Source organism: Benincasa hispida, chromosome 2, assembly GCF_009727055.1.
Source record: "Benincasa hispida cultivar B227 chromosome 2, ASM972705v1, whole genome shotgun sequence".
Taxonomy (NCBI): Eukaryota; Viridiplantae; Streptophyta; class Magnoliopsida; order Cucurbitales; family Cucurbitaceae; genus Benincasa; species Benincasa hispida.
In genome coordinates, this window is record NC_052350.1 from 11,009,760 (window position 1) to 11,033,035 (window position 23,276).

At 35.1% G+C, this 23,276-nt stretch overlaps 4 protein-coding genes across 9 annotated transcripts; 2 read left to right on the forward strand and 2 right to left on the reverse strand.

Annotated features, from left to right (window-relative positions):
- Positions 1–205: 205 nt before the first annotated feature.
- Positions 206–877, forward strand: LOC120071967 (uncharacterized mitochondrial protein AtMg00810-like). The gene has a single exon (XM_039024399.1). The coding sequence runs from the start codon at positions 206–208 to the stop codon at positions 875–877; it is 672 nt and encodes a 223-aa protein (XP_038880327.1).
- A 2,250-nt stretch (positions 878–3,127) lies between these two features.
- LOC120071828 (protein SIEVE ELEMENT OCCLUSION B-like) lies at positions 3,128–6,428 on the reverse strand. Of its 4 annotated transcripts, none has more exons than XM_039024221.1 (7): positions 5,814–6,423; positions 5,623–5,727; positions 5,027–5,472; positions 4,845–4,954; positions 4,624–4,766; positions 4,049–4,531; positions 3,128–3,919 (listed from the first exon to the last, which is right to left on the reverse strand). In XM_039024221.1, exons 1-7 carry the CDS (start codon positions 6,012–6,014, stop codon positions 3,302–3,304), a joined length of 2,106 nt encoding a protein of 701 aa, XP_038880149.1. In that variant the 5' UTR covers positions 6,015–6,423; the 3' UTR covers positions 3,128–3,301. The 4 variants fall into 4 exon arrangements, with proteins under 4 accessions (XP_038880149.1, XP_038880148.1, XP_038880147.1 ...); XM_039024220.1 differs by having other exon boundaries at positions 5,811–6,422; XM_039024219.1 differs by having other exon boundaries at positions 3,128–4,531; positions 5,814–6,428.
- Positions 6,429–17,685: 11,257 nt separating this feature from the next.
- LOC120071062 (protein-L-isoaspartate O-methyltransferase 1-like) lies at positions 17,686–20,742 on the forward strand. 3 transcript variants are annotated; one of them, XM_039023073.1, is made up of 5 exons: positions 17,686–17,989; positions 18,396–18,575; positions 18,783–19,053; positions 19,712–19,876; positions 20,334–20,742. In XM_039023073.1, the coding sequence occupies exons 1-5, from the start codon at positions 17,741–17,743 to the stop codon at positions 20,582–20,584; spliced, it is 1,116 nt and encodes a 371-aa protein (XP_038879001.1). In that variant the 5' UTR covers positions 17,686–17,740; the 3' UTR covers positions 20,585–20,742. The 3 variants fall into 3 exon arrangements, with proteins under 3 accessions (XP_038879001.1, XP_038878998.1, XP_038878999.1); XM_039023070.1 differs by lacking the exon at positions 18,396–18,575 and having other exon boundaries at positions 17,689–17,989; XM_039023071.1 differs by lacking the exon at positions 18,396–18,575 and having other exon boundaries at positions 17,847–18,135.
- Positions 20,743–20,817: 75 nt separating this feature from the next.
- LOC120071061 (28 kDa ribonucleoprotein, chloroplastic-like) lies at positions 20,818–22,960 on the reverse strand. The gene is made up of 4 exons (XM_039023069.1): positions 22,278–22,960; positions 22,075–22,176; positions 21,238–21,519; positions 20,818–21,086 (listed from the first exon to the last, which is right to left on the reverse strand). The coding sequence occupies exons 1-4, from the start codon at positions 22,794–22,796 to the stop codon at positions 21,024–21,026; spliced, it is 966 nt and encodes a 321-aa protein (XP_038878997.1). The 5' UTR covers positions 22,797–22,960; the 3' UTR covers positions 20,818–21,023.
- Positions 22,961–23,276: the final 316 nt, after the last annotated feature.

Consider the following 23,276-nt stretch of genomic DNA (forward strand, 5'->3'; position numbering starts at 1 on the left):
TGAAACAGTCTACATGTCATAACCACCTGGATACATTGATCCTCTATTCCCTAATCATGTCTGCAAGTTAGAGAAGACTATCTATGGGTTAAAATAGGTTCCTTGAGCCTGGAACAGTATGCTGAAATCCACCTTGACATCATGGGGATTCGTCAACAGTTGGATAGATACTTCATTATTCATCTACAAACAAGGGACCTCTATTATGTTACTCTTAGTTTATGTTAATGATGTGATACTCATTGGAAACACTTTGAATCTAATAAACAGAGTTGTTATAGCCCTAGGAAAGAAATTTTCTCTTAAAGATTTTGGCTCCATTAACTTCTTCCTAGGGATTCAAGTTTCTCAGACTGACTCAGGGCTTCTTTTGACACAATCCAAATACATTGATGACTTACTCCACAAGCTCAAACTTACTTCTCTCAAGTCGTCTCCCACTCCCTTTATTGTTGAGTGGTGTTTCTCTGTAACTAGAGGCATTCCCATGTCAGATATGTTCATCTATAGAAGTACCATTGGGGTTCTGCAGTATCTGACCAATACACGATCGGATATAGCCTACATTGTCAATCATCTTAGCCAATTCCTTCAACAACCAACTGATATTCACTGGCAGGGAGTCAAACGTGTCTTACAGTACCTAAGTGGAACAAAAGACATGGGGTTACTAATTCAACCTTCTGATGACTTTGCCATCATTACATTCTCTAATATTGATTGGGCTTCAGATATCAATGATCGAAAATCTGTTGCGGCTTACTGTGTGTATCTCAGTAACTCTCTTGTCTCTTTATCCTCAAAGAAGCAAACAACTATTGCTCGCTCAAGCACAAAATCTGAGTATAGAGCTCTAGCTTATACATACATCTGCTGAAATAACTTGGCTCACCCAGCTCCTCCATGAACTCGGTCTTCGCACCCCTTAAACCCTAGTTATCTGATGTGATAATATAAGTACCAGACCTCTCACCACGAACCCGGTATTCCATGCCCGCATAAAACACATTAAGGGTGGACAGCAAAACTGCTCAAACCGAACTGAATTACAAAACTGAACCGAACCGAACCAATTTATAAGCAAAATCGAATTTTTCGGTTCGATGCGGTTCGTTGGGCTGTTGAAACCGAATTTAAACGGTTCGATTCAGTTCAAAGCTTGAAAACCGGTTTCAACCGTTTAAATATATATATATATATATATATATATATAATATTAATATTTATTTAATAATAAATAACTTAAATTTAAAACTAAAGAGTAAATTACACTAGTAAAGACCCTAGGGTTTTTTTGTTTCTGCTTTCGATTACATCAGTAAGCACCACACGACTTCTCTTCTTCCTTTCCTTCTGCTTTCGATTGCTTCCTTTAGAACTTCTATGGTTTTTTGTTGCCACCGCCGCCGGTCCGAGTCCGATGCAGGACGCACGACTTCTTTCGCCGTTCTTCGTTCGTGCTCGTTCGAGACCGCCAGTGAACCAGAGTTTTTCGTCTGAGTTCGTGCCAGTGAACCAGTGAACTAGAGTTCTTCGTTCGTGCTCGTTCGTCCAGTGAACCGGAGTTCTTCGTTCGTGCTCGTTCGTCCACCGCTCGTTCGTGAAACCGATTCATTAGAAAAATGAAACCGATTCATGAAACCAAACCGAATAGAACCAATTCGGTTTCATATATAAATAAAAGAGGTTCGGTTCGGTTTAGCCTCCAAACGAACCGAACCGAACCACTTCCACCCTTAACATTGAGATTGATATGCATTTTGTGCGTGATAAAGTCCTTCAGGGTGCTCTTGAAATCAGGTATGTTCCAACAACAGATCAAGTTGCTGACAGTCTCACCAAACCTTTCTCTCACTCACAATTTATGTATCTCAGATCCAAACTTGAAATAATTAACTTAATCTCTCGTTTGAGGGGGGATGTGAAGGAAAAACCTCAATTAGAGGATATAGCTTCACAAATTAATTAAATACCCTTTATATACTGTCATATTCTTTTCATTGGTGAATAATATTTTTAGGGCCCACCTATTTTGTCCATTATGCCTTCTAGGGTTCCCTTTTCCTTTTTGTATAAATGTACCCTTATAGCTACAGTGATTATATTGAATGAAAGACTGAAAAAGAGCTTTCTCTCTTTATCGATTCTAGTGTCATCTTTATTGCTTTTTTATCTTGCCGTGAAAAATCAATTCCTCTCTATACATTCATTCTTTTTGTTTTTTTTTTTTTTTCACTTTTTCTCTTTAAAAAAATTATTGTTGTTGTTATTTTTTTTAATAAAAAAAATGTTTTAACACGTTAGGGACAACAACACAAATATAGTTTAACTGCCATAAAACTTGTGTTATCAACTTTGAAGTCAAATGTTTGATTCATCTATCTAATATACTAGTAAAAAAAACACGTCATGAGATTAAGAAAAAGGTAAAACATAAGCATAGGTGGTAATTTCTACTGAATCTTGAAAGCAAGATTCTAACGTTTTTTAGAAACTTGAACAGATTATATTATGTAATAATAATAATAATAATAATAATAACCATTTAAAAGAATTAAAAATTTATTAATTAGGTTTCACTATTTTTATCCCACCATTATAAGTAAAATTAAAATTTTCACTTCATAATTATATTTTAAAAAATTAATAGAATTAAATCCTAAAGATTGGAATGATTATTTAGTGAAAAATTTTGGTTAAAAATATAAAAGTTAAAACATAGGGACCAAATTGAAACAGAATATTTAGCCTACATTTGATAATCATTTCGACCCCATTTGGTAACAATTTCATTTTTTGTTTTTGCTTTTCAAAAGCTACTTTTTTTAATTTTCAGATGTACATTTAATTTTTTAAAAAATAGATAACAAATAAAGAAAATTTGAAAATAGAAGTATAGACATAATTTTTAAAATAAAAATATTCAAAAATCAAATGATTGGACTTTAGAGATTCAAAAATTAAATTGAAATAAAACTGAAAAGGTTAGAGTAAAAAATGCGAAGCTTCAATTAAAAACTAAATTTAGAACTTAGGTGTTAGGACCAGTTTTATTATTATTTTTTTTAATCCCAATTTGTGAGAGAAAGATAAACAGAGAATCTGCAGAATGTGTGTCTTTTGCAGGTCTCAGAGAAAGGATAAAACTTTATTTATGATTTGTTGTTAGAAGTAAAGTAACATGTAATCCCACAACCAAAAGACAATTCTCTTTCAACTCAGCATTAAGAAAAACTCAAAAAACAAACAATTAAACATAACAAACATAATATAAAATCCCCTGCTTATAGCTTAAACTCATTCATTCAACACAGCATCGGTACATCAGATACTTCTCCATTGCCCTTCCACACTCTGCACACACCACATTTTCCGGTATGTTTCCGGTCAGTCCCGGCAGAATCAGGCGGTTGCAGTGATGTGGGGTTCTAAGTTGCTGCAAATACTCAGCCAATGCTTTCAAGAAACCCTTCTCTTCCACTTCTTCTTTCCACTGATCGAATGCCAATATGCAACTCAGAGCAGTTTCCCCTTTTGCTCTTGCCATTTCCCCTCCTCTTCCAAAGAAAATGGCCCATCCTTTATCACTTCCATCGAAGCTCAAAAGGGTCATAATCTCTTGCATTATTTGGTCATTTTCAACTGTTTTTCCATAGTTTAGTTTTGAATACATCATGCTCTCTAATCTTGCCCAGAAGAACCAAACCAATGTTGAATCTGGCCAGTAATGGCTTAGTTTGTTGTCTGCTATCATGATGCTGATTTTCCTCACGCGTTCTTTGGCATTGTTCTTCCCTACATACGCCATTTGTAAGTCTACGTTTGCTGCTTCTGCTACTTGTTTTGTTTTGCTTGTGAATTCCTTGATCCACTCTGTGTCTTCCCCTCCAAATATACATATGTATCTTCCTTCTGCAGCCTGATGAACAAGAAACAGAATAAGAAACAACCCCTTTTTTTTTTGTCTAATGTTCTTGAAAATGTTCAAAGTTTTATTAAATGGGGTTCTCGAGAATGTGGTGAAAGATTTAGGGAAATGGAGATATACCCAATCGAGAATGGATAAATCTATGCCATCGATGAGAAGTTCGAGCCTCCAGCTTTCTGTTTTCCAGAGTGCTTCTTCTCTTTCTGAAGTGAAAGGGAAGGCTAGATTTCCCCATATCCAAAGCATGTGAAGGGCATTCGTGGAAGAAACTTTTCCTTGTGGATCCAAAGCCACTAAAATGGTTTTCTTTTTGAAGTTCCATTTCTCTTTGATGTATCTTATGACTGATTGCTCAATTATTGAAGGGTCATAAACACTGTACCATGGCATCAGCTGTTTCAGCTCCTCAAACTTGTGTTTATTCTTGCTGTGCTGTTGGATCGATCGATCAATAATCGGAATCCACACTATCTCGTATCGAATTTCTGGTCGCTGCTGCGATTCTTTGAATAGGTTGTCAACAATCATAACTTCTTCATGGGAGATATCAAGATCTGATATCAACAGTAAGACATGTTTTCTCTTCAGTATTTCTAGGTGAACCTGCTTGTGCCACAAGGAAAATGAGACCTTCTTCAGTTTGAAGTTAGATTCAATAGTGTAGTAGTAGAAGAATATTGGAACTTTTAACAAACCGTCAATTTGGAGGTGCCATCATAGAGAGGCTGTATGTCTTCTCTTGCAGAAATTAAGGCCCTTATAAACTTCATATTGTCTAGGTGAAGAGTTTCTGAAATTCTCACAAGATTCTGATAGGCCTCCAAATGCCTTTTCTCATCTGCATCAAGTAGCTTGTTTATCATTTCAGCACAAACTTAAAGGTTTGCAAATTTCTATCAAATGTTTGCTTTCTCACCTATGTGTTGTAAGCAAAGATCCAGCTGCGTTTGGAGATGCTCGTGTATATTTGTTTCCTTGTGAGCCAAGCTCGAAAGTTCCCACACTTCGGTGGTCGAAATAATTAGCCTGAAACATATGTGTAAAAGAGTTGATTCTTGTGTATGATTTAGGCTCAAGCTTTACAATGATGTTACTCACTCGTGGCTCAAGCTGACAAAACTTTCAATCAGTGACGTACAGGCGACCACACTTTTGATGGTCCAATAGGCAGCTGTAGGAAAATGAGCAAGGGCAACCGACATTGCAGGTGTGTCTGGTGAAATGTAGTGAGATGGCAGTTCGGTGAACTTGACAATGCACTTCGTTACGTTCAATACAGCCGTGATGAGTTTGCTAAGCGCATCGAACTGGGGTTTCAGTGAATTGGAATGCTCTATAACATCAGGCAATTGCTTAAGCAGAGCTAGAGCCTTGGCTAACATATTGGTTGTGTAAAGTTGAGACAAAAGCCAATACTGTCCATAGTTCACAGCAAAGGCAGCCATTGTAATCACCACTTTTGCATCCCATGAGTAATTTGATAGTAAGTTCAGTATAGCCATAGTTGTCGCGTGTGCATCTCCACCTGAGCACTTGCAAGCTAGCTGAAGCAACAGAACCACCAAGAGTTCAAGTATCTCAGTGTTAAAAAAGTTAAAAAAGAATGAAAAGGCCTTTACATCTTAAACATAACAGAACTGGTGATAGAGTTCAAATTCAAAATGTTCCAAAGAGCAAATGTATATATATTCGACCTCGGCACCGACTTTTTGTATGACATGAGCCAGCGGTTCAAGCACACCATCCATCTCTGCTGAACTGATTTGGTCCTCAAACATATCCTCATGCTGGCCATTGCCCTACATCATTTCATCACTATATCAGTCTTAAGTAAGTAAGAAAGAAAGCCAAATGGAGTAAATCAGGAAGGTTTCATATCAACCACTTTTCCAATATCGGGAGTTGCACGACGGATAACTTCCTCGACGATAAGCAGAATGGGCTTGACATTGACCTCGCGGCCATCCGGAGCATGAGTTGCTACAACTTGCTTCGTCATTGCATTGTCATCAGAGGCAGATAACATTCTTCTGTCATTTTTGGCCAGCTGATGCGTTTTTGGAACAGGGCGAGTGTAGGCTGCCATAACAAAGTAAACACGAGTTTTGCTGAAAAGAACAAGTAGAAACTTAGTTTTGTGATTTAAAATTTAGGTGGTAGAGGTTTATATAGGATTGTACGATGGAATAAAGCATTGTAGAAGTAGTTCCTTGCTTGCAAGTAGAGTTGAAACAAAAGCTAAAGCTAGTTACCCCATGGATTATATATATTCATAAAGGGATATGGATTGTCTGGTTCATATTATGCAGCCTGAAGTGGCGATGATCTGTGAGGAAACTGATGGGAACTTTAAGTAGTGTTTGTTGTTGTTAGTTTGAGCCAAAAGAAGCTTTGGAATTGGTTGTTAAAGTTGGAATAATCTTCATCCAGATGTGAAGGGTTATACTTTATCACTTTTAGGAAAGAACAATTTTAAAATTGGTTTGTGGATAAATGTGCTAATTAGAAGAAAGGAAGCAGTGTGTTGCATGAAAAGAGAAAGCTATAAAACAGTAATAATGAAAAGAGATTCATGGCTAGCTATAGTGTTCTTTAGGTGACATTAATAAATTTTGGATGCTGCTAAATTCTCCAAAGACAATGCCATCAAGCAATGTATGGTCCTACTCTCTTTATATATATATATCACAAAAAAAAAAAAAAAAGAAAGAAAAAAGTTAGGGAGGGTTAATATGAGGACTCCAATCTAGATGGTCTGCTTGCAGACCCCAATTTGGAAGCTATTCCATCCAGATTTGTATTTATAGTTTTTGTTCAAAATTTTCGTCAACATTTCGACATTTTCGTAGGTCTATAAGTTCAATATCGAAAAGAAGAGATAATTGTATTTTCATTATATTATATAGGTTAAAAATAACTTCTAGTTCCTAAACTTTAATAGAAGTAACAATTTAGTTCCGGAACTTTAACTATATAATCTTTATACTTCTAAATTTGTAACAATTTAATCCTACACTTTAATAAGTATTATTTTTAACCTTTGTATTTTGCAATTTATAACGGCATGGACTAAATTGTTACAACTCGTGATCATCATTGGGCATATTTGGTAGGTAAGGAACAAATTGGTGTTTTAGATGAAGCAAGTTGATGCTGAGGCTATTAGTGATTCGATTGATAGACATATTCTTGAGATTCGACATGTTGGAGTGGGATCAGATGTAAGGCAAGGAGATGACCCTTCCTGTCAATATCCCGTCGCTGACCAGATGACAACCTCTTGCAACATCTTTTTGGAAGTTGAACAGTGATGCTGCTTGGAGCCCTGTTACCAACTTAAGCAGACTGGGTTGGGTGCTTCGAGATCACTTGGGGATGTTCATCTTACTGGTTTGAAGTTCGTCCCTCTCCAAGAAGGTGAAGATTCTTGAAATGATGACTATATATTATGGGCTCAAGAGTATTACATCACTCCATATTTCAGATATTTTGATTGATTCAATTTGTTTGAAGGTAGTTAATTTGCTAAATGATGATATTGTCAATATTTTCGAAGTCCCTTCCTTTATTGTTAAGGCTAATGAGCAGAGTGGTGACTAGATCGTTATTTCTTATATAGCGTTAATAATTTAGTTCATGTACTTTCAAATTTCAAGGTGACTTTTAACCTATATAAAAAATACCACTTTGTAATTTAATTTTTGTCACATTTGAACTTTCAAAAGTTTCAAAAATACCTTTAAACTTTCAACAATTAAAAAATACTCTTATCATTGGAAATCATTAGGGCCATTTTATTTCACAAGTTTTCCATGAGATTTTAGACAAATATTTAATATCTTTGTTTCACAAAATTTCACTTTTTAAAACTCAGGATATTCTGTATAATGGTGGAATTTTTATGTCTGAGAGATGAATAATAAAAATATATCCTAATTCATAAATTAATATCGATTGTTCATTACTATTAATTTTTAATCAATTATTAAATATAATTATATTAGACTTAATAAATTTCAACTAATACCTTTACAATTAACAATGCTATATAAATTATTATTATTAATTAACAATATTCTAATTAATTTATATTAATTTAATTATTTTTAGTAATTAATTTAAATATCTTAATTATGTTTAATAAAAAAATATTAATTTATTTTTATTTTAATTAATTAATTTAACAATAAACTAAATAAGACTAAATTTACTTGATAACTACATTAATTGGTCTCTTACATTTAATTAAGTAATTATTTAATTTTGGTTTCAAAATAGGTAAATTGAACTTAGATATTTTACTTCTAGACATTAATTATTCTGTATATCCAAACATATACATTAATTATCTTAGACATTAGAAACTCAAACATTCAAACCCCATGTATTTAATATTTATACCAATGAAACAATTTTGTGATCCAAATGGACCCTAACTATTTTGTTTTAAAAATACCCTCAAACTTTCAAAATTATATTTTAAAAAACTCTTAAATTTAAAAAAAAGTTAAAAATACTCTTACGATTAGTATATGAACAAAAACTTTGAATACCTCGATGCAAAATTTGTTGGAGTTGGTGCCTTAAATCTTGTAGGTCTCGTAGTTTGTAATTTTTTGTACACGAATTATTTATTTAATAAAATAAGAAGTTATTTCATTTGACATTTAGTTTGCATCAACCCATTCCAATAAACAATGATCCAAGGTTATTTTATGTAACTTAAATATGTATGTAGTTGACATACAAGTAGATCGTGTTTAAGTAATAACCTAAATAGTCTGTAGTATATGGATAAGGTTGAGTACCTTATCCTGGTGACACTATGGATACGACCCACTTTGTAATTTACAATAGTTGTAAAGTGTTACAAATGATGTGGTCTTAATCACTTGTGTGGAGACATATGAGTGGAGGTCACCTATACAAAGAGTTTGTATAAGATTGAATCGCGAAATGATTAGCCTCTCTTTATAACGGTGTTACTTAAAGAGATTAATATTTCAATAGGATGACCACAGGTGACTCGACCGTAGTGCTAAGTAAGTTGTGAACTCTTGTGTATGAAAGTGATCCTTCGATCCGTATGGGTGAGAATGACCAAAATCGCTGATTCAATAAGCTTGTCATTTTGAGGATTTGTCCGAGTAGGGAATTGAGAACACAGCTACACAAGATAGAATTCACTCTTTCCCGCCTTTAGGGTAAGTAGATGAATTGTTTCCTTAATTGTTGATTCTGGGTCTTGAACAATGAGGCTTCACTCTCTCAGGCCCGAGATGAATTAGTTTATAATTGGACTATAAACCGTTTGTTCATTAGAGGGATTAATGGTACTTAAGGAGTTAGATGTAACTACAAGGGTAAAATGGTAATTTGACACAGTTATAGTTACGAGCAATTCGTGAAGGTTGACTTACTGTTGATTGGTTATATCAATGGACACAGAATATATCTATAGTGTAGTTGTAAGCCCTGTGCATTGATTTTCCTACTTAAGTATGTTGATTAGTATGTTATGATTAACTCATGATAATACTATGATTGTAGGCAAAAGGCTTGAGAATGATAAAGGAAGAAGAAATTATTTTAAGTGTTGAAAGCATAAGGCTCTCGGGTAAGAACTTGCTTGTGCGCCTAGTAGGAAGAAGGAATGTGCCTAAATGTTGAACCTTGTATTGAAGACCTGATGCGTTGATGACCAAAGGACAACCATGTGCATCTAAGGTAGGAAGATGTGGCACAAGGTATGCACTGATGGAGGCAAGGTCTAGGCATTCGCTGGCTAGCAAGGGCCAAGAGGGATGCCAAGCGGTGAGCATTGCTTATGCATTGGCTGAGCAAGGTGTTGAGGTTAGCGAGGTGTTGGCCGCACGTAGCAACAGGCGAGGATGTCTTAAGCGTTGGTGCAACTTGTGTGTGTGATAGTCGAGCGTGATGCTTGCGAGTAAGTGAAGCCATGCGACACTGGCCTAGGCGCTGGTGTGAAAAAGTGCTAAAGCATGCATTGGTCAAGCATGGGCGTGTGGTCGAGTGAACAATGCACTGGTGAGAATTGTTTGAAAGAGCCATGCATTGGGGATTAGAGGAAGCTCTCAGCTTAATCACCAACCTAAATGGGCCAGCTGTTGAGGTTAAGCAAATCAAACCCACTTAGTGGACTACCTGGCATCTTAATCTTGAGTTGAGGCAATACATTTTCAACTATAAAAAGAAGAAAGCTGATGAGGCTCTCAATTTAGTCATTTTACTTGGGTTAAAGAAGAAATTCCAAAGCTCATTTGAAGTTTGATGAGTGCTGATGAAGCTCTTGGGTTGCCGGAAGGAATATCCTAAGAATTCGAGTTGAAATCTAAAGATTTACCTAGGTAGTCCAAGCTCTCGAGTAATTTGAGCTAGGAGTAAAGATTGAAGATTTTCGGGCAGACCAAGAAGAATTTGAAGCTCAAATTTTAAGGTAAGCAAGTTAAGACATTTATAAACAAGTTTTGAGAAGGAAATTTTCCAAAATAAAGTCTGAAAAAAAGAGTTATTTAAGCTCAAACTTGAATATGGAAATTTTAGTTGATTAAACAGGCAGCTGCTTTAGTTGAGTAAGTAGGCAACTTGGCTAGCCAAGCGGAGGTGCTATGGACGTGCGCGTGAGGATGAGCCATTGCGTCAAGTGTGCACACAAGGGTTGCAGTGTAGGGTGCAAGGCGTTGTGGTGTGCAAAGAGACGAGTGCAGTTGCATTGATGAACGGGCGTTGACGCTTGAACAGGGCACACAATGCATGGGCTTGTAAGCAAGGTCTAGCGCAAGAAGTGAGCGCTTGCTGCCTTATCACCTAGCCATTTGACCTAAGGTATCTCCTAAGTGTGCCATGAGTAAGTAGTCATGCATTGAGAAAAAGATTGACACTCACGGCTAAATGAGTTAGGCTCATTAGGAAGCCATTAGTATGGACCACGAGTGTTTATCATTTCTACAGGGTTAACGACAATAGGGAAGGCCTATCAACCCTAGGAAAAACGCCCAAGACTGTGAGTGACAAAGTTTAAGTGTTTTACAAATGCTTTAATGGACACATGTTTTTTTATTAAATTTATTGATACATGCTTTGAATGTTACCATTGCAAAAGGGATTTCCAAGAAAACTAGTTTTCTTTAATTCATGCTTAGTTTAAAGAAGAGTTAATGAAAGCATGATTTAAATTATTTCCACCAGTATGTTCATGAAGCATGCGTTGATTGATGCCTTATGTTTTATGGTGTTTAAACCTATGATTCTAGTTTAAATGTATGTTTTATTCAAAGGCATAAGTGTTATGATGCTATGAAAATGGACCCAATATCAAAGGACTTTGAGAAGGTATCCAGAGTAGATGTTTTAATGTTGAACTCGATACTAAAGAACTCTTAAGAAGGTATCTGGGCCCTCTAGTACCTAAGGTATGACGGTATTTAGATATTACCACGTGTACATAGGTAGAGTTGACATTGATTGTGTTAATATTACTCCACACCAACCAAGGATTGACATTGAGAGATTGAGCAAAAGGGATCTCTCTCAACCGAGGTTTATGATGTTTAAAAGATTTCCAGTACTCTTATGTTTTAAAGTTTTAAGTATGGATTTGCTTGGTAGTTTTCAGTACATATGTTTTAAAAAATAGTCGCTCATTGGGCTAGTAGCTCATTCTTTTCAATTGTTTTTTTTCCTCAGGTAGCGGTCAAACTCCTAGAAGATAACTGCGCTACTGCTCTGCCACTCAAAGTACAAGTTAGAGATTAAAGAAAAACTAAGTGTTTATCCTGGTTATGTCTGTAATGATGTTATGGTCATGTTTAGGGATTTGTAAAGAGTTTTTGGAACCCACTAGGTTTCAATATATGTAATTATTTTATATATGTAGTGTGTGCTGAACCCTGGTTACTCAGGTTATTATATAAAGCGATGTTAAGAGTTGTATATAGTGTTATCTTGTATCCAGGGTGATCTAAGCAGGTTAAGGGAGTCTAGACAGACAGCAAGTACCATAAAAGGGTTGGTGACTACTGCCATCACATTCTCTCTTTGATTAAGAAGGTAATTTGGGAGAGGTTGTGATAGCAGTTGTGGGTCTTCAGTGGAGTGCATGTAATTAATGAATGTTGATTAATTTAATCATAGAGTTTAATTAATTAATCTTGTATCATTAAAGCTTCTAAATGTAGGTCCATAAGGTCCCATTGCTAGTTCATTAAGGATAAAACAAGGAATAAATAGTTTTAGAATAATTTAAATTGTTCAAATTATTTAAGGAAAATAAAGGTATTAATCATATTCATATGATTAATATAAAGTATAATATATATTGATACATTATAGTATATAGTTAATTATAAATATTATTTATATTAAAACTATACATGAGAGTAATATATTTGACCAGATTCAAATATTAATCATATGAATGAGATTCATATAAATACTATAGATTAAAATTAATGTAAATGAGATTTATATTAAAACTGTAGGTAATGAAAGAGATTTGCATTTTAATATGATTAAAATATATAATATATGATTAATAATTAATGATTAGTTAATTATTTATTTATTAGTTATATTATATTTAATTTAATTTAATTAATTTTATTTTGTTCACGTGGGTGGTAGTTATTGTAACTCCCCTCCCTCATCTTTATATTTGTAATCAAAAGACAGAGATGTGAGAATACATAATTCTCTCAAAAGATTTACTCTCAAAATTTTCTATATTCCTTACCTCTTCCAAAACACAAAAGAAATCCCACAATTTCATTCCTTGCTTGAGAATAGCGAGGAATTCAAGTGGTTGTGTCCTTGAGTACGTGACGTGTTGTGTTCGTGTTCATTTCAGTTCAAGGAAAGAGTTTTATGTTCGTGTAGAGAAGTTTTTTGTTCGCGATTCGTGGAAAGAAAATACGTGAAGAAGAGATCTACAAGGGTAAATTCTTCTCTTCCTCTTCCTCTCTAGTAAAGCATTTTGTATAATTATGAATGTTTATCCCAGTTTCTCTGTTTTATTTCTCTGTATTTTTAGTTTCAAAATTGACTGTCAATGACACGTCGTTCACTTTGTTTGATGTTTTCTTGAGTTTGAAAAGAATCAATTTAAAACAAATTATATATATATATATAAATCCTTCATATAGATACACTCATTTTTTCTCCTATTTGTCCAATTCTTACACCAATTTTTTCAGTAATCAAAATAAAAATAAAAACTTTAAGTTAAAAATAAAATTCCACCAGATCACACAAAAATCCAAAATCAAAATCTTCCCTTAAAACATACCAAAACAATAAATAGCCAAATACAAAAAAAAAAAGAAAAAGAAAAAAAAGAAAAAAAAATGTTTTTACCTATTAACACACACTCAGCTACTAACGTACATCCTTATTATAACATTTAAGTCCTAAGATATCTTTGTGCTTTCATTACTTTCTACATACCCTAACTGAAGTGGGCAGTTTATATTTATTTATTTTTATATAAACAAATGTCAAATAGTAAGAGGACATTAAAGAAGATGGAGAAGAAAATAGAGGGAAAATAGAGAAGTAAGAGGGTGTTAAGACTCCTATTCATATTCTAACCGTAAGGGTATTTATGAACTTTTTGTTTTTAGTTTAAGGACATTTTTGAAATTTTCGAAAATTTATGGGTGTTTTTTACACAAAGTATTAACGGTTTCCATTCGAAACAGATATTTCTGAACTCTTTTAAATAGTTTTAAGATATCTGAAAAGTTCAAGATATTTTTTATACAAAACAAAGAATTTAAGGATATTTTGTATAATTAAGCCCAAAAAAAATTTATGGAATGCAATAAAAATTGTAGTTGAGATATGATATCTAGAGTCCATATGTCTGTGAAATTCATATGTCTAAAGTATTAGGCTTTATGCCCCAAAGCCTCATAGCATAAGCCTTGTAATTAATTAGTTATTTGATATAACAACTAATTATTTTATATATGCAATAATTAGTTATTCATTACGGGAAAAATCTAAGATTATTTCATGAGACTTGAAACAATATATAGTGGACATACAGGTGGATCATGTTTCAAGCAATAACTTAAAGGGTCTATAGTATATGGATCAAGGTTGGGTGCCTTATCCTGGTAATGCTATAGATATGACCCACTTTGTAATTGTTACAGACGATTTGATACAAATCGTTCATGTAAATACATGCGAGTGGGAGTATCCTATACGATGAGTTTGAATAAGACCGGAGCGCGAAATGCTTAATCTTTCATTGTAACACTGTTAATTAAAAATATTACTATTTCATAGGATAACCATATAACTTGATCTCAATTTTGAGTGAGTTATGGACTCTATCTATGAGGGCAGTCCTTTGATTTATATGGGTGAGAGTGACCCAAGTTGCCGATTTAATAAGCCTAACATTTTGAGGACTTGTCCGATTAAGGAGCTAGGAACATAGTTACACAAGATGGAATTCGCTCCTTCTCGTCTTTAGGGTTAGTAGAGGAGTAGTTCCCTTAAGTGCTGGTTTTGAGTCTTGAACAAAGGGTACTCGCTCTCTTTCTGATCCGAGAGAGGCTTGGTTTATCATAGGACCATAAACAGATTGTTCATTAAAAGGATCGGTGGTACTTAAGGAGTAAGAGGTAATTATATGAGTAAAACGTTAATCTGACCCATCTGTAATTACGAACAGATTGACTTCTTGTAATGGTTAAATTTGTGGACGCAGAAATATTCTACAATACGAAGAGTGTAGTTATGAGTCTTTAGTGGAATGATCCATAGTTAATGAATGTTCATTAACATAATTAAATAGTTTAATTAGTTAATGTCGAATCATTGTAACTTCTAATTTGTAGGTCCATTAGATTCCTCTACTAGCTCACAACAGATAAACAAAGACCAATAATTTTGAAAGAATATGAACAAAGACCGATAATTTTGAAAGAATATGAATTGTTCAAATTAAATAAGGGAATAACATTAATTGTATATGATATAATTAATATCATGTATATAGATACATTATAATATACAGTCAATTTTTAGTGAGATCCAAAATTAAACTTTATAATGGAAAGAGATTTATTATTTGAATGATTCAAATAATTAATATGATAGGACTCATATTAATATTATAGGTTAAAATTTAGTGTGAATGAGATTCATATTGAAACTATATGAAAGAGATAAATATTTGAAGATTCAAATATTTAATAAACTAAATATAAGATATTTAATTTGGTAAATTAATTAATTAATTTAATTATTAATGATTGTAATTAATAATTGATTTAATTAAATTAAATATGATTAATTTAATTTAATTAAAATGTGAAGTAACCATCCCACCTCACGTTAAACAAGAAAAGGGGAGGAAAGTTTTCAAATGGGTTGGTGATGGCAGAGAAATGACTTCCCATCTCCCTTTCTTCTCTCTAGATAAGAAATGAGTTCTATGTAAAATCTCTCAAAAAAACAACACTTCCCTTTATTTTTTTCAAAAGAGGATCCCATTATCCGGTCCTTGTTAGAGATATAATAGGAAAGATCAATTGAATGTGTCCTCGAAAGTACTATATTGATTTATTTATAACAAAGAATTTTTTAAAGAAAACAGTGTTCTTCAAAGTTAATTCCTCTCATCCCAACTTTTGTTCTTGAACGTATGCTTAATCTGGAGTTTATTTTTCATTATATATTTTCATTCTCCCACTTTCAAGATAAAAGTGATAAATCGCTTCCGCTGTGAGATTCAATCTCTTCATAGAGAGTTCATATGTCTGTGTTTGGAGTACAAAATTATGTTGTTTGAGCTCATATGTCTGTGTTTGAGGTGTATAGTTGAGTTCATGTGTCACGGGTATCTAGTGCAGTTTTTTTAATTCTAAATAATCTGCTTTTATGATAACTATTTTTGTTTTTAATTTTTTTTTTCAATAATTCTACCTATTCTTGTTTGAATAAAATATAGATTACATTATTTTCTTTTATTTTTTTTAAGGTTTTTCTTTTTTCTCTTTTTGAAAATAAACAATAATTAACTCACTACATTTCTTGCATGAACATTGCTAAATAAAATGGAAACAAAAGAGAAAAAAATTAATTCATAATTTTTCTCCATGAATTTTTCATCATCGTCATCTTCTTCTGATTGTTGCTTTGTATTTTCCTCTGTCATGAAATTTTTTAAATTGAATCTCTCTCATCATCTTAGTAGTCCATGGAATGCCACCACATTTTTTCCATAATTTTGCATTCAATTCCTCCAAATTTGGAGGATCATTAGAGAACATACCTTCATTTTTCAATTCTTGCCATAAAATGTCTCAAGAAACAAATCTCCATTTTTTTTTTTTTTTGTTATTTGTTATTGTTTTTGCTTAACTTTTAGTTTCACCATTCAACTACATACATACTTTTCCAAATTCTTAATACTCATTAGATATGTGAATTCAATTAAATAAAATTATAATAGGGTGTGTGTATATATATATAATCATGGTCAACAATAAGCCAATTTCATGTATACAATATATATATATATATATATATATATATATATATATATTGTTTGTTAAAATTGTTAAGTTAGTTAGTCCTACCCAGTAGACCCAAACAATACCTCTTCCTTGACTGTGATGGAGTTATTAAGAATCAATGAGTCTTCTAGATGTTTGTGACAAATAGGTCTATAAGGATGACCTAATCATCCTTAGACAATCTCTCAATATTAAATTACTATAAAAGACGACTACTAAACACTATGAATTAATAATTTTCAAATTTGTATTTGAATACACTTTCGTGAGCCATTTTTTTTCCTTTTTATAGTATAATATTGGTTGAGTTGATCGATAGAGTTGGTCATTGGAGATGAACAACAAAGTTGGTGGTTGGAGTTAGTTGCTCAAGGTGATCATCGGAGTTGGTCGCTAAATGAGATTGTCACTAAACTTGATTGTTAGAGGTGTTCTTTACTGGAGTTGATTGCCTTAGGTGAATGTGGTATTGATCGTTAGAGGTAATTGACATTGGAGTTGATCATCAAAGGTGATTTTCGTTAGAGTTTATCGTCGAAGGTGGTCATTGGAGTCCAAAATTGAAGGTGGTCGTCGAAGTTGATTATCAAAGGTGATCATCAGAGTTTAGAGTCGTAGATGGTTGTTGAAGTAAAAAATTGGTCTTACGAAAGTGATCTTGGAGTTGGTCGTAGGAGTTTATCATTGGAGCCTAGAGTTGATCGCGCGAAGGTGACCATTAAAGTTGATCGTCAAGATGATTTTCGTTAGAGTTTATTGTTAGAGGTGGTTACCTGAATCTAGAATTGGTCATCAGAGTTGGTCATGCAAAGGTGGTCGTCGGAGTTTGGAGTTGGTCGTGTGAAAGGGTCGTTGAAGTTGGTTCTTGAAGTGTGGCAATAGTAGTCATCAATGATGGCCGATGAATGAATCCAATGAAAATATTGAAAGAAAGAGGGATTGAGATGAATTGATATAATATACTAACTTAACTCGACTAATATTTAAAATTAGTAGGCCAAATATTAAATTGATATGTTATACTACCACAACTGCGGGTGAGGCAAACGCTTCCAAATATAAACTTAATATCAACGTACGGCTTTGATTTGTTTCAATAATAAAAATGATCGAGTTGGAGTGCTCTCACACGTGTGAAAAAAATACTAAGTCGGTGTAAATGCGTATACAGTTGACAGGTGTCATTGTATTTAATTATTTTACGGAATAATTTGTATTTTTCTAGAGAGAGAGAGATTAATTGGGAAAGGCGGAGAGAGAAATGAGTATAACTCAACAAATATCATCATCATTCCCATCAGCTTATGCTTGCCGCTATTGTGCGCCTTCTCTTGGACTCTACTTCAACCTCCGCCTCCGCCGCCCCCGCCCCCGCCGCCGCCTTCCCACTGCCCTACCTCCGACCACTTCTTCTCCACCTAAAACCACCACCACCACTATCATCTCCTTCTTACCTCGATTTCTAGGCCCTCATTTCGTCACGGGTAATTGTCATCTTTCCAGGATGGAGGTACCCTCTCCCTCTCTCTTCATCTTCCGCTAATTCCCACTGATTCTCTCTTCTTCTTTCGAAGATTTTTCGTTATTTGAATTTGGAAGATACTCGGGTTTCCCAAAATGGATAAATTGCCCCCCCGTTCATGTCCGATGCTGAAGGTATTTCGTGTTTGTTTGTTTGTATGTGCTTCGACAATCCAGCTTTTGATATTATCGTATTAGGATTTTAGAAGGGTTTAATTATCGTTAACTGCTAATATTGGATTCCTCTAATCGGAGTTTCTAATTTGTCTTTTCCTCTGGATTTTGGATAATTCTGTCAATCTGATGTATATGCGAAATTGTTCCTTAGAGAAGCATCGTTTTGGAACTGCTTGATAAATTCTCGAATGTTCTTCTTAATTATTCAATATATGTAGTTTCAGGGGGTTTTATTTCGAGTGGTATGGTTAGTTTATTCTATTCTGGTATGTTTACCTTGGGATATGCAATCTTTTGATTATGATATTCGACGGCATACATGTCCGAGTGTATTGGACGGATCGGGACAGGTTTCGTCCCTAAACGGCCCTGCTTCTGAGGCTGTGGAGCTTCATAAGGTACTTCTTGTGTTAATGAGAATGAACTAAGGATCGGTTCAAAGATGAATTGATTTGTAAACTCCATGCTTAGAGTTGGGACAGACATAGCCTTAGGAATTTCTTGTGAATTTTGTTCTATTGGTGTGTAGTATTGTTCCTTAACATCTTTTTAAGGAGGGAGTTGAATGTTTGATTGTAGCATGCCATCTTTTAATCACATTGCAGAGGTTCTGGACTGGAAGTGGGATAGGTACGAACAAAGAAATGGTGGAGAAGCTCCACAACTATGGAGTGGTCAGGTCAAAGAAGGTTGCAGAAGTAATGGAGAGCATAGATAGGGCCTTCTTTGTGCCGGATGATATTCCACCTTATGTTGATACTCCTGTGCCGATAGGATATAATGCCACTATATCTGCTCCTCACATGCATGCTACTTGCCTTCAGTTATTGGAGAAACACTTGAAACCTGGAATGCGGGCTTTGGACGTTGGCTCAGGTTTTCCATCTAACCAAAATCTTCTATGTAAAAAAAATCTTCCACGACTTTAAATTTTCTTCTGGTATAAAAATGATACATATTTTTTATAAAGTGTTGTGTCCGTGTCCTAGATTTTTATAAGATAACGTGTCACCGGGTCCATGTTCTATATCCTTACTTGTACCCATATTTGTGTTTCTAAGATTATACCATTCTTAAGAAGCCCCCAACTATGTTTGAGTTCTGAGCAACTTAAGACATTATGGCTCGATTTACAACCAACAAATTTATGTGACCTGTTTTTGTTTTTTTTGTTTTTTGTCCCCTTGGTACTGCTAATTTCATCAAAAATCTTCTTTCAGTTTGGGCATTTCTTTAAGGATTTGACGTTTGCCCCATCATTACTTGATACTTCTTGTTAGTGGTCGTAGTCTTTCTTCTTCAAGATGTGATTTTTCCATTTACTTGGTTCCCAAATCGGGTTAAATATGCTTGTTCGAAAAGACAAACTAACAAACTAACTTCCTCCTGAAGTTTATTTTTCTGGGATTGTGCAACTGCTGCTCTAAGAAGATACAATTTTACTACCTTTTTATGTTTGAAATATTGTTTCCTCGACGTACTCCTGACTGCCTCTATAGTTGAGTTGAATTTACATGATTGATCCCCTTGGCAGGAACGGGATATTTGACAGCATGCTTTGCGTTAATGGTTGGACCTGAAGGTCGTGCAGTTGGTGTGGAACATATTCCGGAGCTGGTTGCTTCCTCAATGGAGAATATTAAAAAAAGTGCTGCTGCTCCTTTACTGAAAGAAGGTTCCCTCTCTGTGCATGTTGGTGGTACGTTTGTCTTCTTTCCCTTTTCTAGAGCCATAGATTCTCTTTGAATCTAAAATGAACTATTATCCTTAGTTTAGTTGACCGTAAGAAGAACGTAGTGAAGTGATCGTTAAGTAACCATCTTGCACTCATTTTTAGTTTTGAACTGCCATGGCAAGTTCAAGGGACCTTTTAAAAGTAGTGCTTTACCTTTTGAGTGAAACACGACAAAACATTAATTTATTCTCTCAAGTTACTCTCAAAAAATGTTAACGTACTTTTGGCTAGATGACTGAACGTCATTCTGGAAGAATCCTTAGATTTAATTTAATCAATTCTTCTTCAGGAATCTATAGGCGCCACCTCCTAACAATGTTCTTAGTAGAATAATCAAGGTCAATAAGGGTCAGAGAATCTAACTTGCCAAAAATAGGATGGTTTTAATGAAAGTTCACTGTCAACCAATTGGATGTTGCAGATGGGAGGCAGGGTTGGCCCGAGTGTGCGCCGTACGATGCCATTCATGTTGGAGCAGCAGCTGCTGAAATTCCACCGGCTCTCATCGACCAGTTAAAGCCAGGCGGGAGAATGGTGATTCCTGTTGGGAACATATTCCAGGATTTGAAGGTTGTGGACAAAGATAGTGATGGCTCTGTTAACATCCACGATGAGACTTCTGTTCGTTACGTGCCTCTTACAAGTCGAGAAGCTCAGTTACGTGACAATTGATCTGCTTTGGGCATCACTTTCAGATGCTTTGCTTCTATTATCAAGAATGTTGTATAGAAACTTTTAGACACTGTTTGTGCTTCGAACGTCAGCCTTGTAAATTCCTCCTCGACGTGGATATTTAGTACAAATAAGGATGTTATATCCTTTGCTTTCAATCATTTTGCTAGTATCAAAAGATTGACACGGTTAAAGTTGATTTGGGGAAGGGTAAAAAAATAAGGGTATAGTACTTGCGGAACTTGTAACTCACACATCATCCAAATTAATAACAGACTTGAAATTTTAGAAGCATAAAAGACATCAAATTACACTGTAATAAGGTGGCTAAACAATTGCACTACAAAACTCACCTACATTTTCTGGGAAACAAAAAGGAAAAATGAAAGTAACATAGAACAAGAGGAAAAAAAGGGCCTTGAATTCATCTTGGTTCAGTTCAGAAGTTGCGCCTTGGTCTTTCCTCTGCAACGTTTACTCTGATCGCCCTTCCTTCTAGACTCTGCACATTTCAAATTTCAGCATGTTTTGTTAGCAGTTGACAAGATTCAATCACCGTTTCCATCTAAAAAAAAACTTCATCATTTGTGTTGTGCTGTTCCTAAAAGTGTTATCCAATTCAGATTCTACAATGAGGGTTAACTCGAACATACCTGTCCATCCAGAGCAGCAATGGCATCATTCATTCCAGTTTCATCAGCCATGGTCACAAAGCCAAAGCCACGAGAACGGCCACTGTCCCGGTCGTAAAGAACCCGGGCCTCTACTACTTTACCATGTTCACTAAAGACCTGCTCCAGGCGTGCATTGTCCACATCCCATGGAAGATTGCCCACATAGATTCTGAAAGCGGGTTGAAATGTTCGAGGTTGTCGTTCTGGCCTTGAACCTCTCGGGGCAGCCTTATTAACAGTCAACAGCCTCCCTGATAACTCCTATAAACCCAGAAAATACATTTTATTCCCAGAAATGAACTGACAATGAAAAAGATGCTATAAAAAATTTAACTAAGTACCAGGCAAAAGTCAAGAGGCATCTCAATAAATGAAAACAAACAATTACATATGTTTGAGATACTCTAGTAACAGCCCACACAAGAACATGGCCTCTAGGGGAACCTTAGCTTATCCTGCTAACAAAATCAATCTCATCCTCAAACATTCAAACAAGCAGTTAATCTCATCCTCAAACATTCAAACAAGCAAATTATTACAGAAGATGTTACAATTCAATTCCACAAACTCACCAGTCAGAAGTTGGTCTTAACTCTTAATGGCTAACTCCTAGACTAATAAGCCCTCAGATTCATGAAAAACAGATTATTTAAACTCTTCAGAATAAAATAAAATGGTTAAATGCAGAGATAAGTATGGTGGTAAATGCTTCCACTGAAAAGTAAGAATGAGGATAAGGTTTCATTCATGATAATCAAATATGGCTGAATCATGTCTACGAAAAAAGTTAATTAAGGTTGAACATCAAAAGCTTACATAACGGTTGAATGTATCCACAGCTTTTTCAGCTTCTTCAACAGTACTCATTGTCACGAAGCCAAAACCACGACTCTGATCTGTTTCTCTGTTGTAAATAACCTACACTCCTCACAACCACAAGCAGATTAAAACCTTAAACCAAATCCATAACCAAAAAAGAAGACACAACATTGTAAATTTAGCTAAGTTTTAAAGCTCACCTCAGCAATTTCCACAGTCCCAGCCTTCTCAAAAAGCATTGCTAACTTTTGACTATCAACATCATAAGGCAAATTCCCAACAAACAATTTAGCATCTTCATTTGGCTCTTCATAAGGGCCTTCTTCCTCATCTCCTTCGGCCTCACTTCCTCCATCATCTTCACCTTCAGCTTCACCTTCCCAATCAGAAATACGAGACTCAGTTTCACTGAGCTCTTGATTTTCCCAATGAGGACCTTCTTCGGCTGCTTCGTCGTCGCCGAGTTTTGGGTCAATGGTGATGGTGTCGTCTTCTTGAGCCCAGTCGGAAGTCTGAGCTACAGAGGGAAGATGGGTTTTCTTCTTTGAAGAGGAAAAGAGTGAAGTATGAGAAGAGGAAAGATTGAAGGGGATGAATTTTGAAGGGAAAGAGAGGAAAGTGTGTGGGGGTCTGCCGGTGAATAGAGAAGGCAAAGAGAGAAAGCAGGAATCTGGCTTGGATAAAGGCTTCAAAATGGAAGTTGCTGAAGTAGAAGCCATTACTGAATCTCAAGGAGATGAAAGGAAGAGATTCAAGAAGAGGAGGAGGAGGAGGAGGAGGAGGAGGAGGAAGAAGGGTTTTAGAGGAAAGGCCTTAACACCCAAGAGGTGAGGATAAGGGGCAGTGAAGAAAGAGATGGCCTGTCTCCTCCTTATCGCCAAACAAAATATCGCAGCGACTCGACTTGAAAGCATAAAGAAGGCTGAAATTTTTGGGCTTTGCACAAGGCCCATTTACATGAGTTTGGGCCCAAATTTTTCTTTGGGCCACACCACAGGCTCAGTTGCCTAGTCCCTAGTGCTCTCTCAACATTCCAATTAGGATTGTAATCCGGGCAGGACGAACAATCCCATTACTGTGAAATTCTCGGCCAAATATCAATTTACCTTCGAAAGTCAGTCATGCATTAAAGTTAGTAAGACATGTAAACGATTAGAGTAAATGTATATCCGGTTTTAAAAGAAAATTTTATTTAAGAG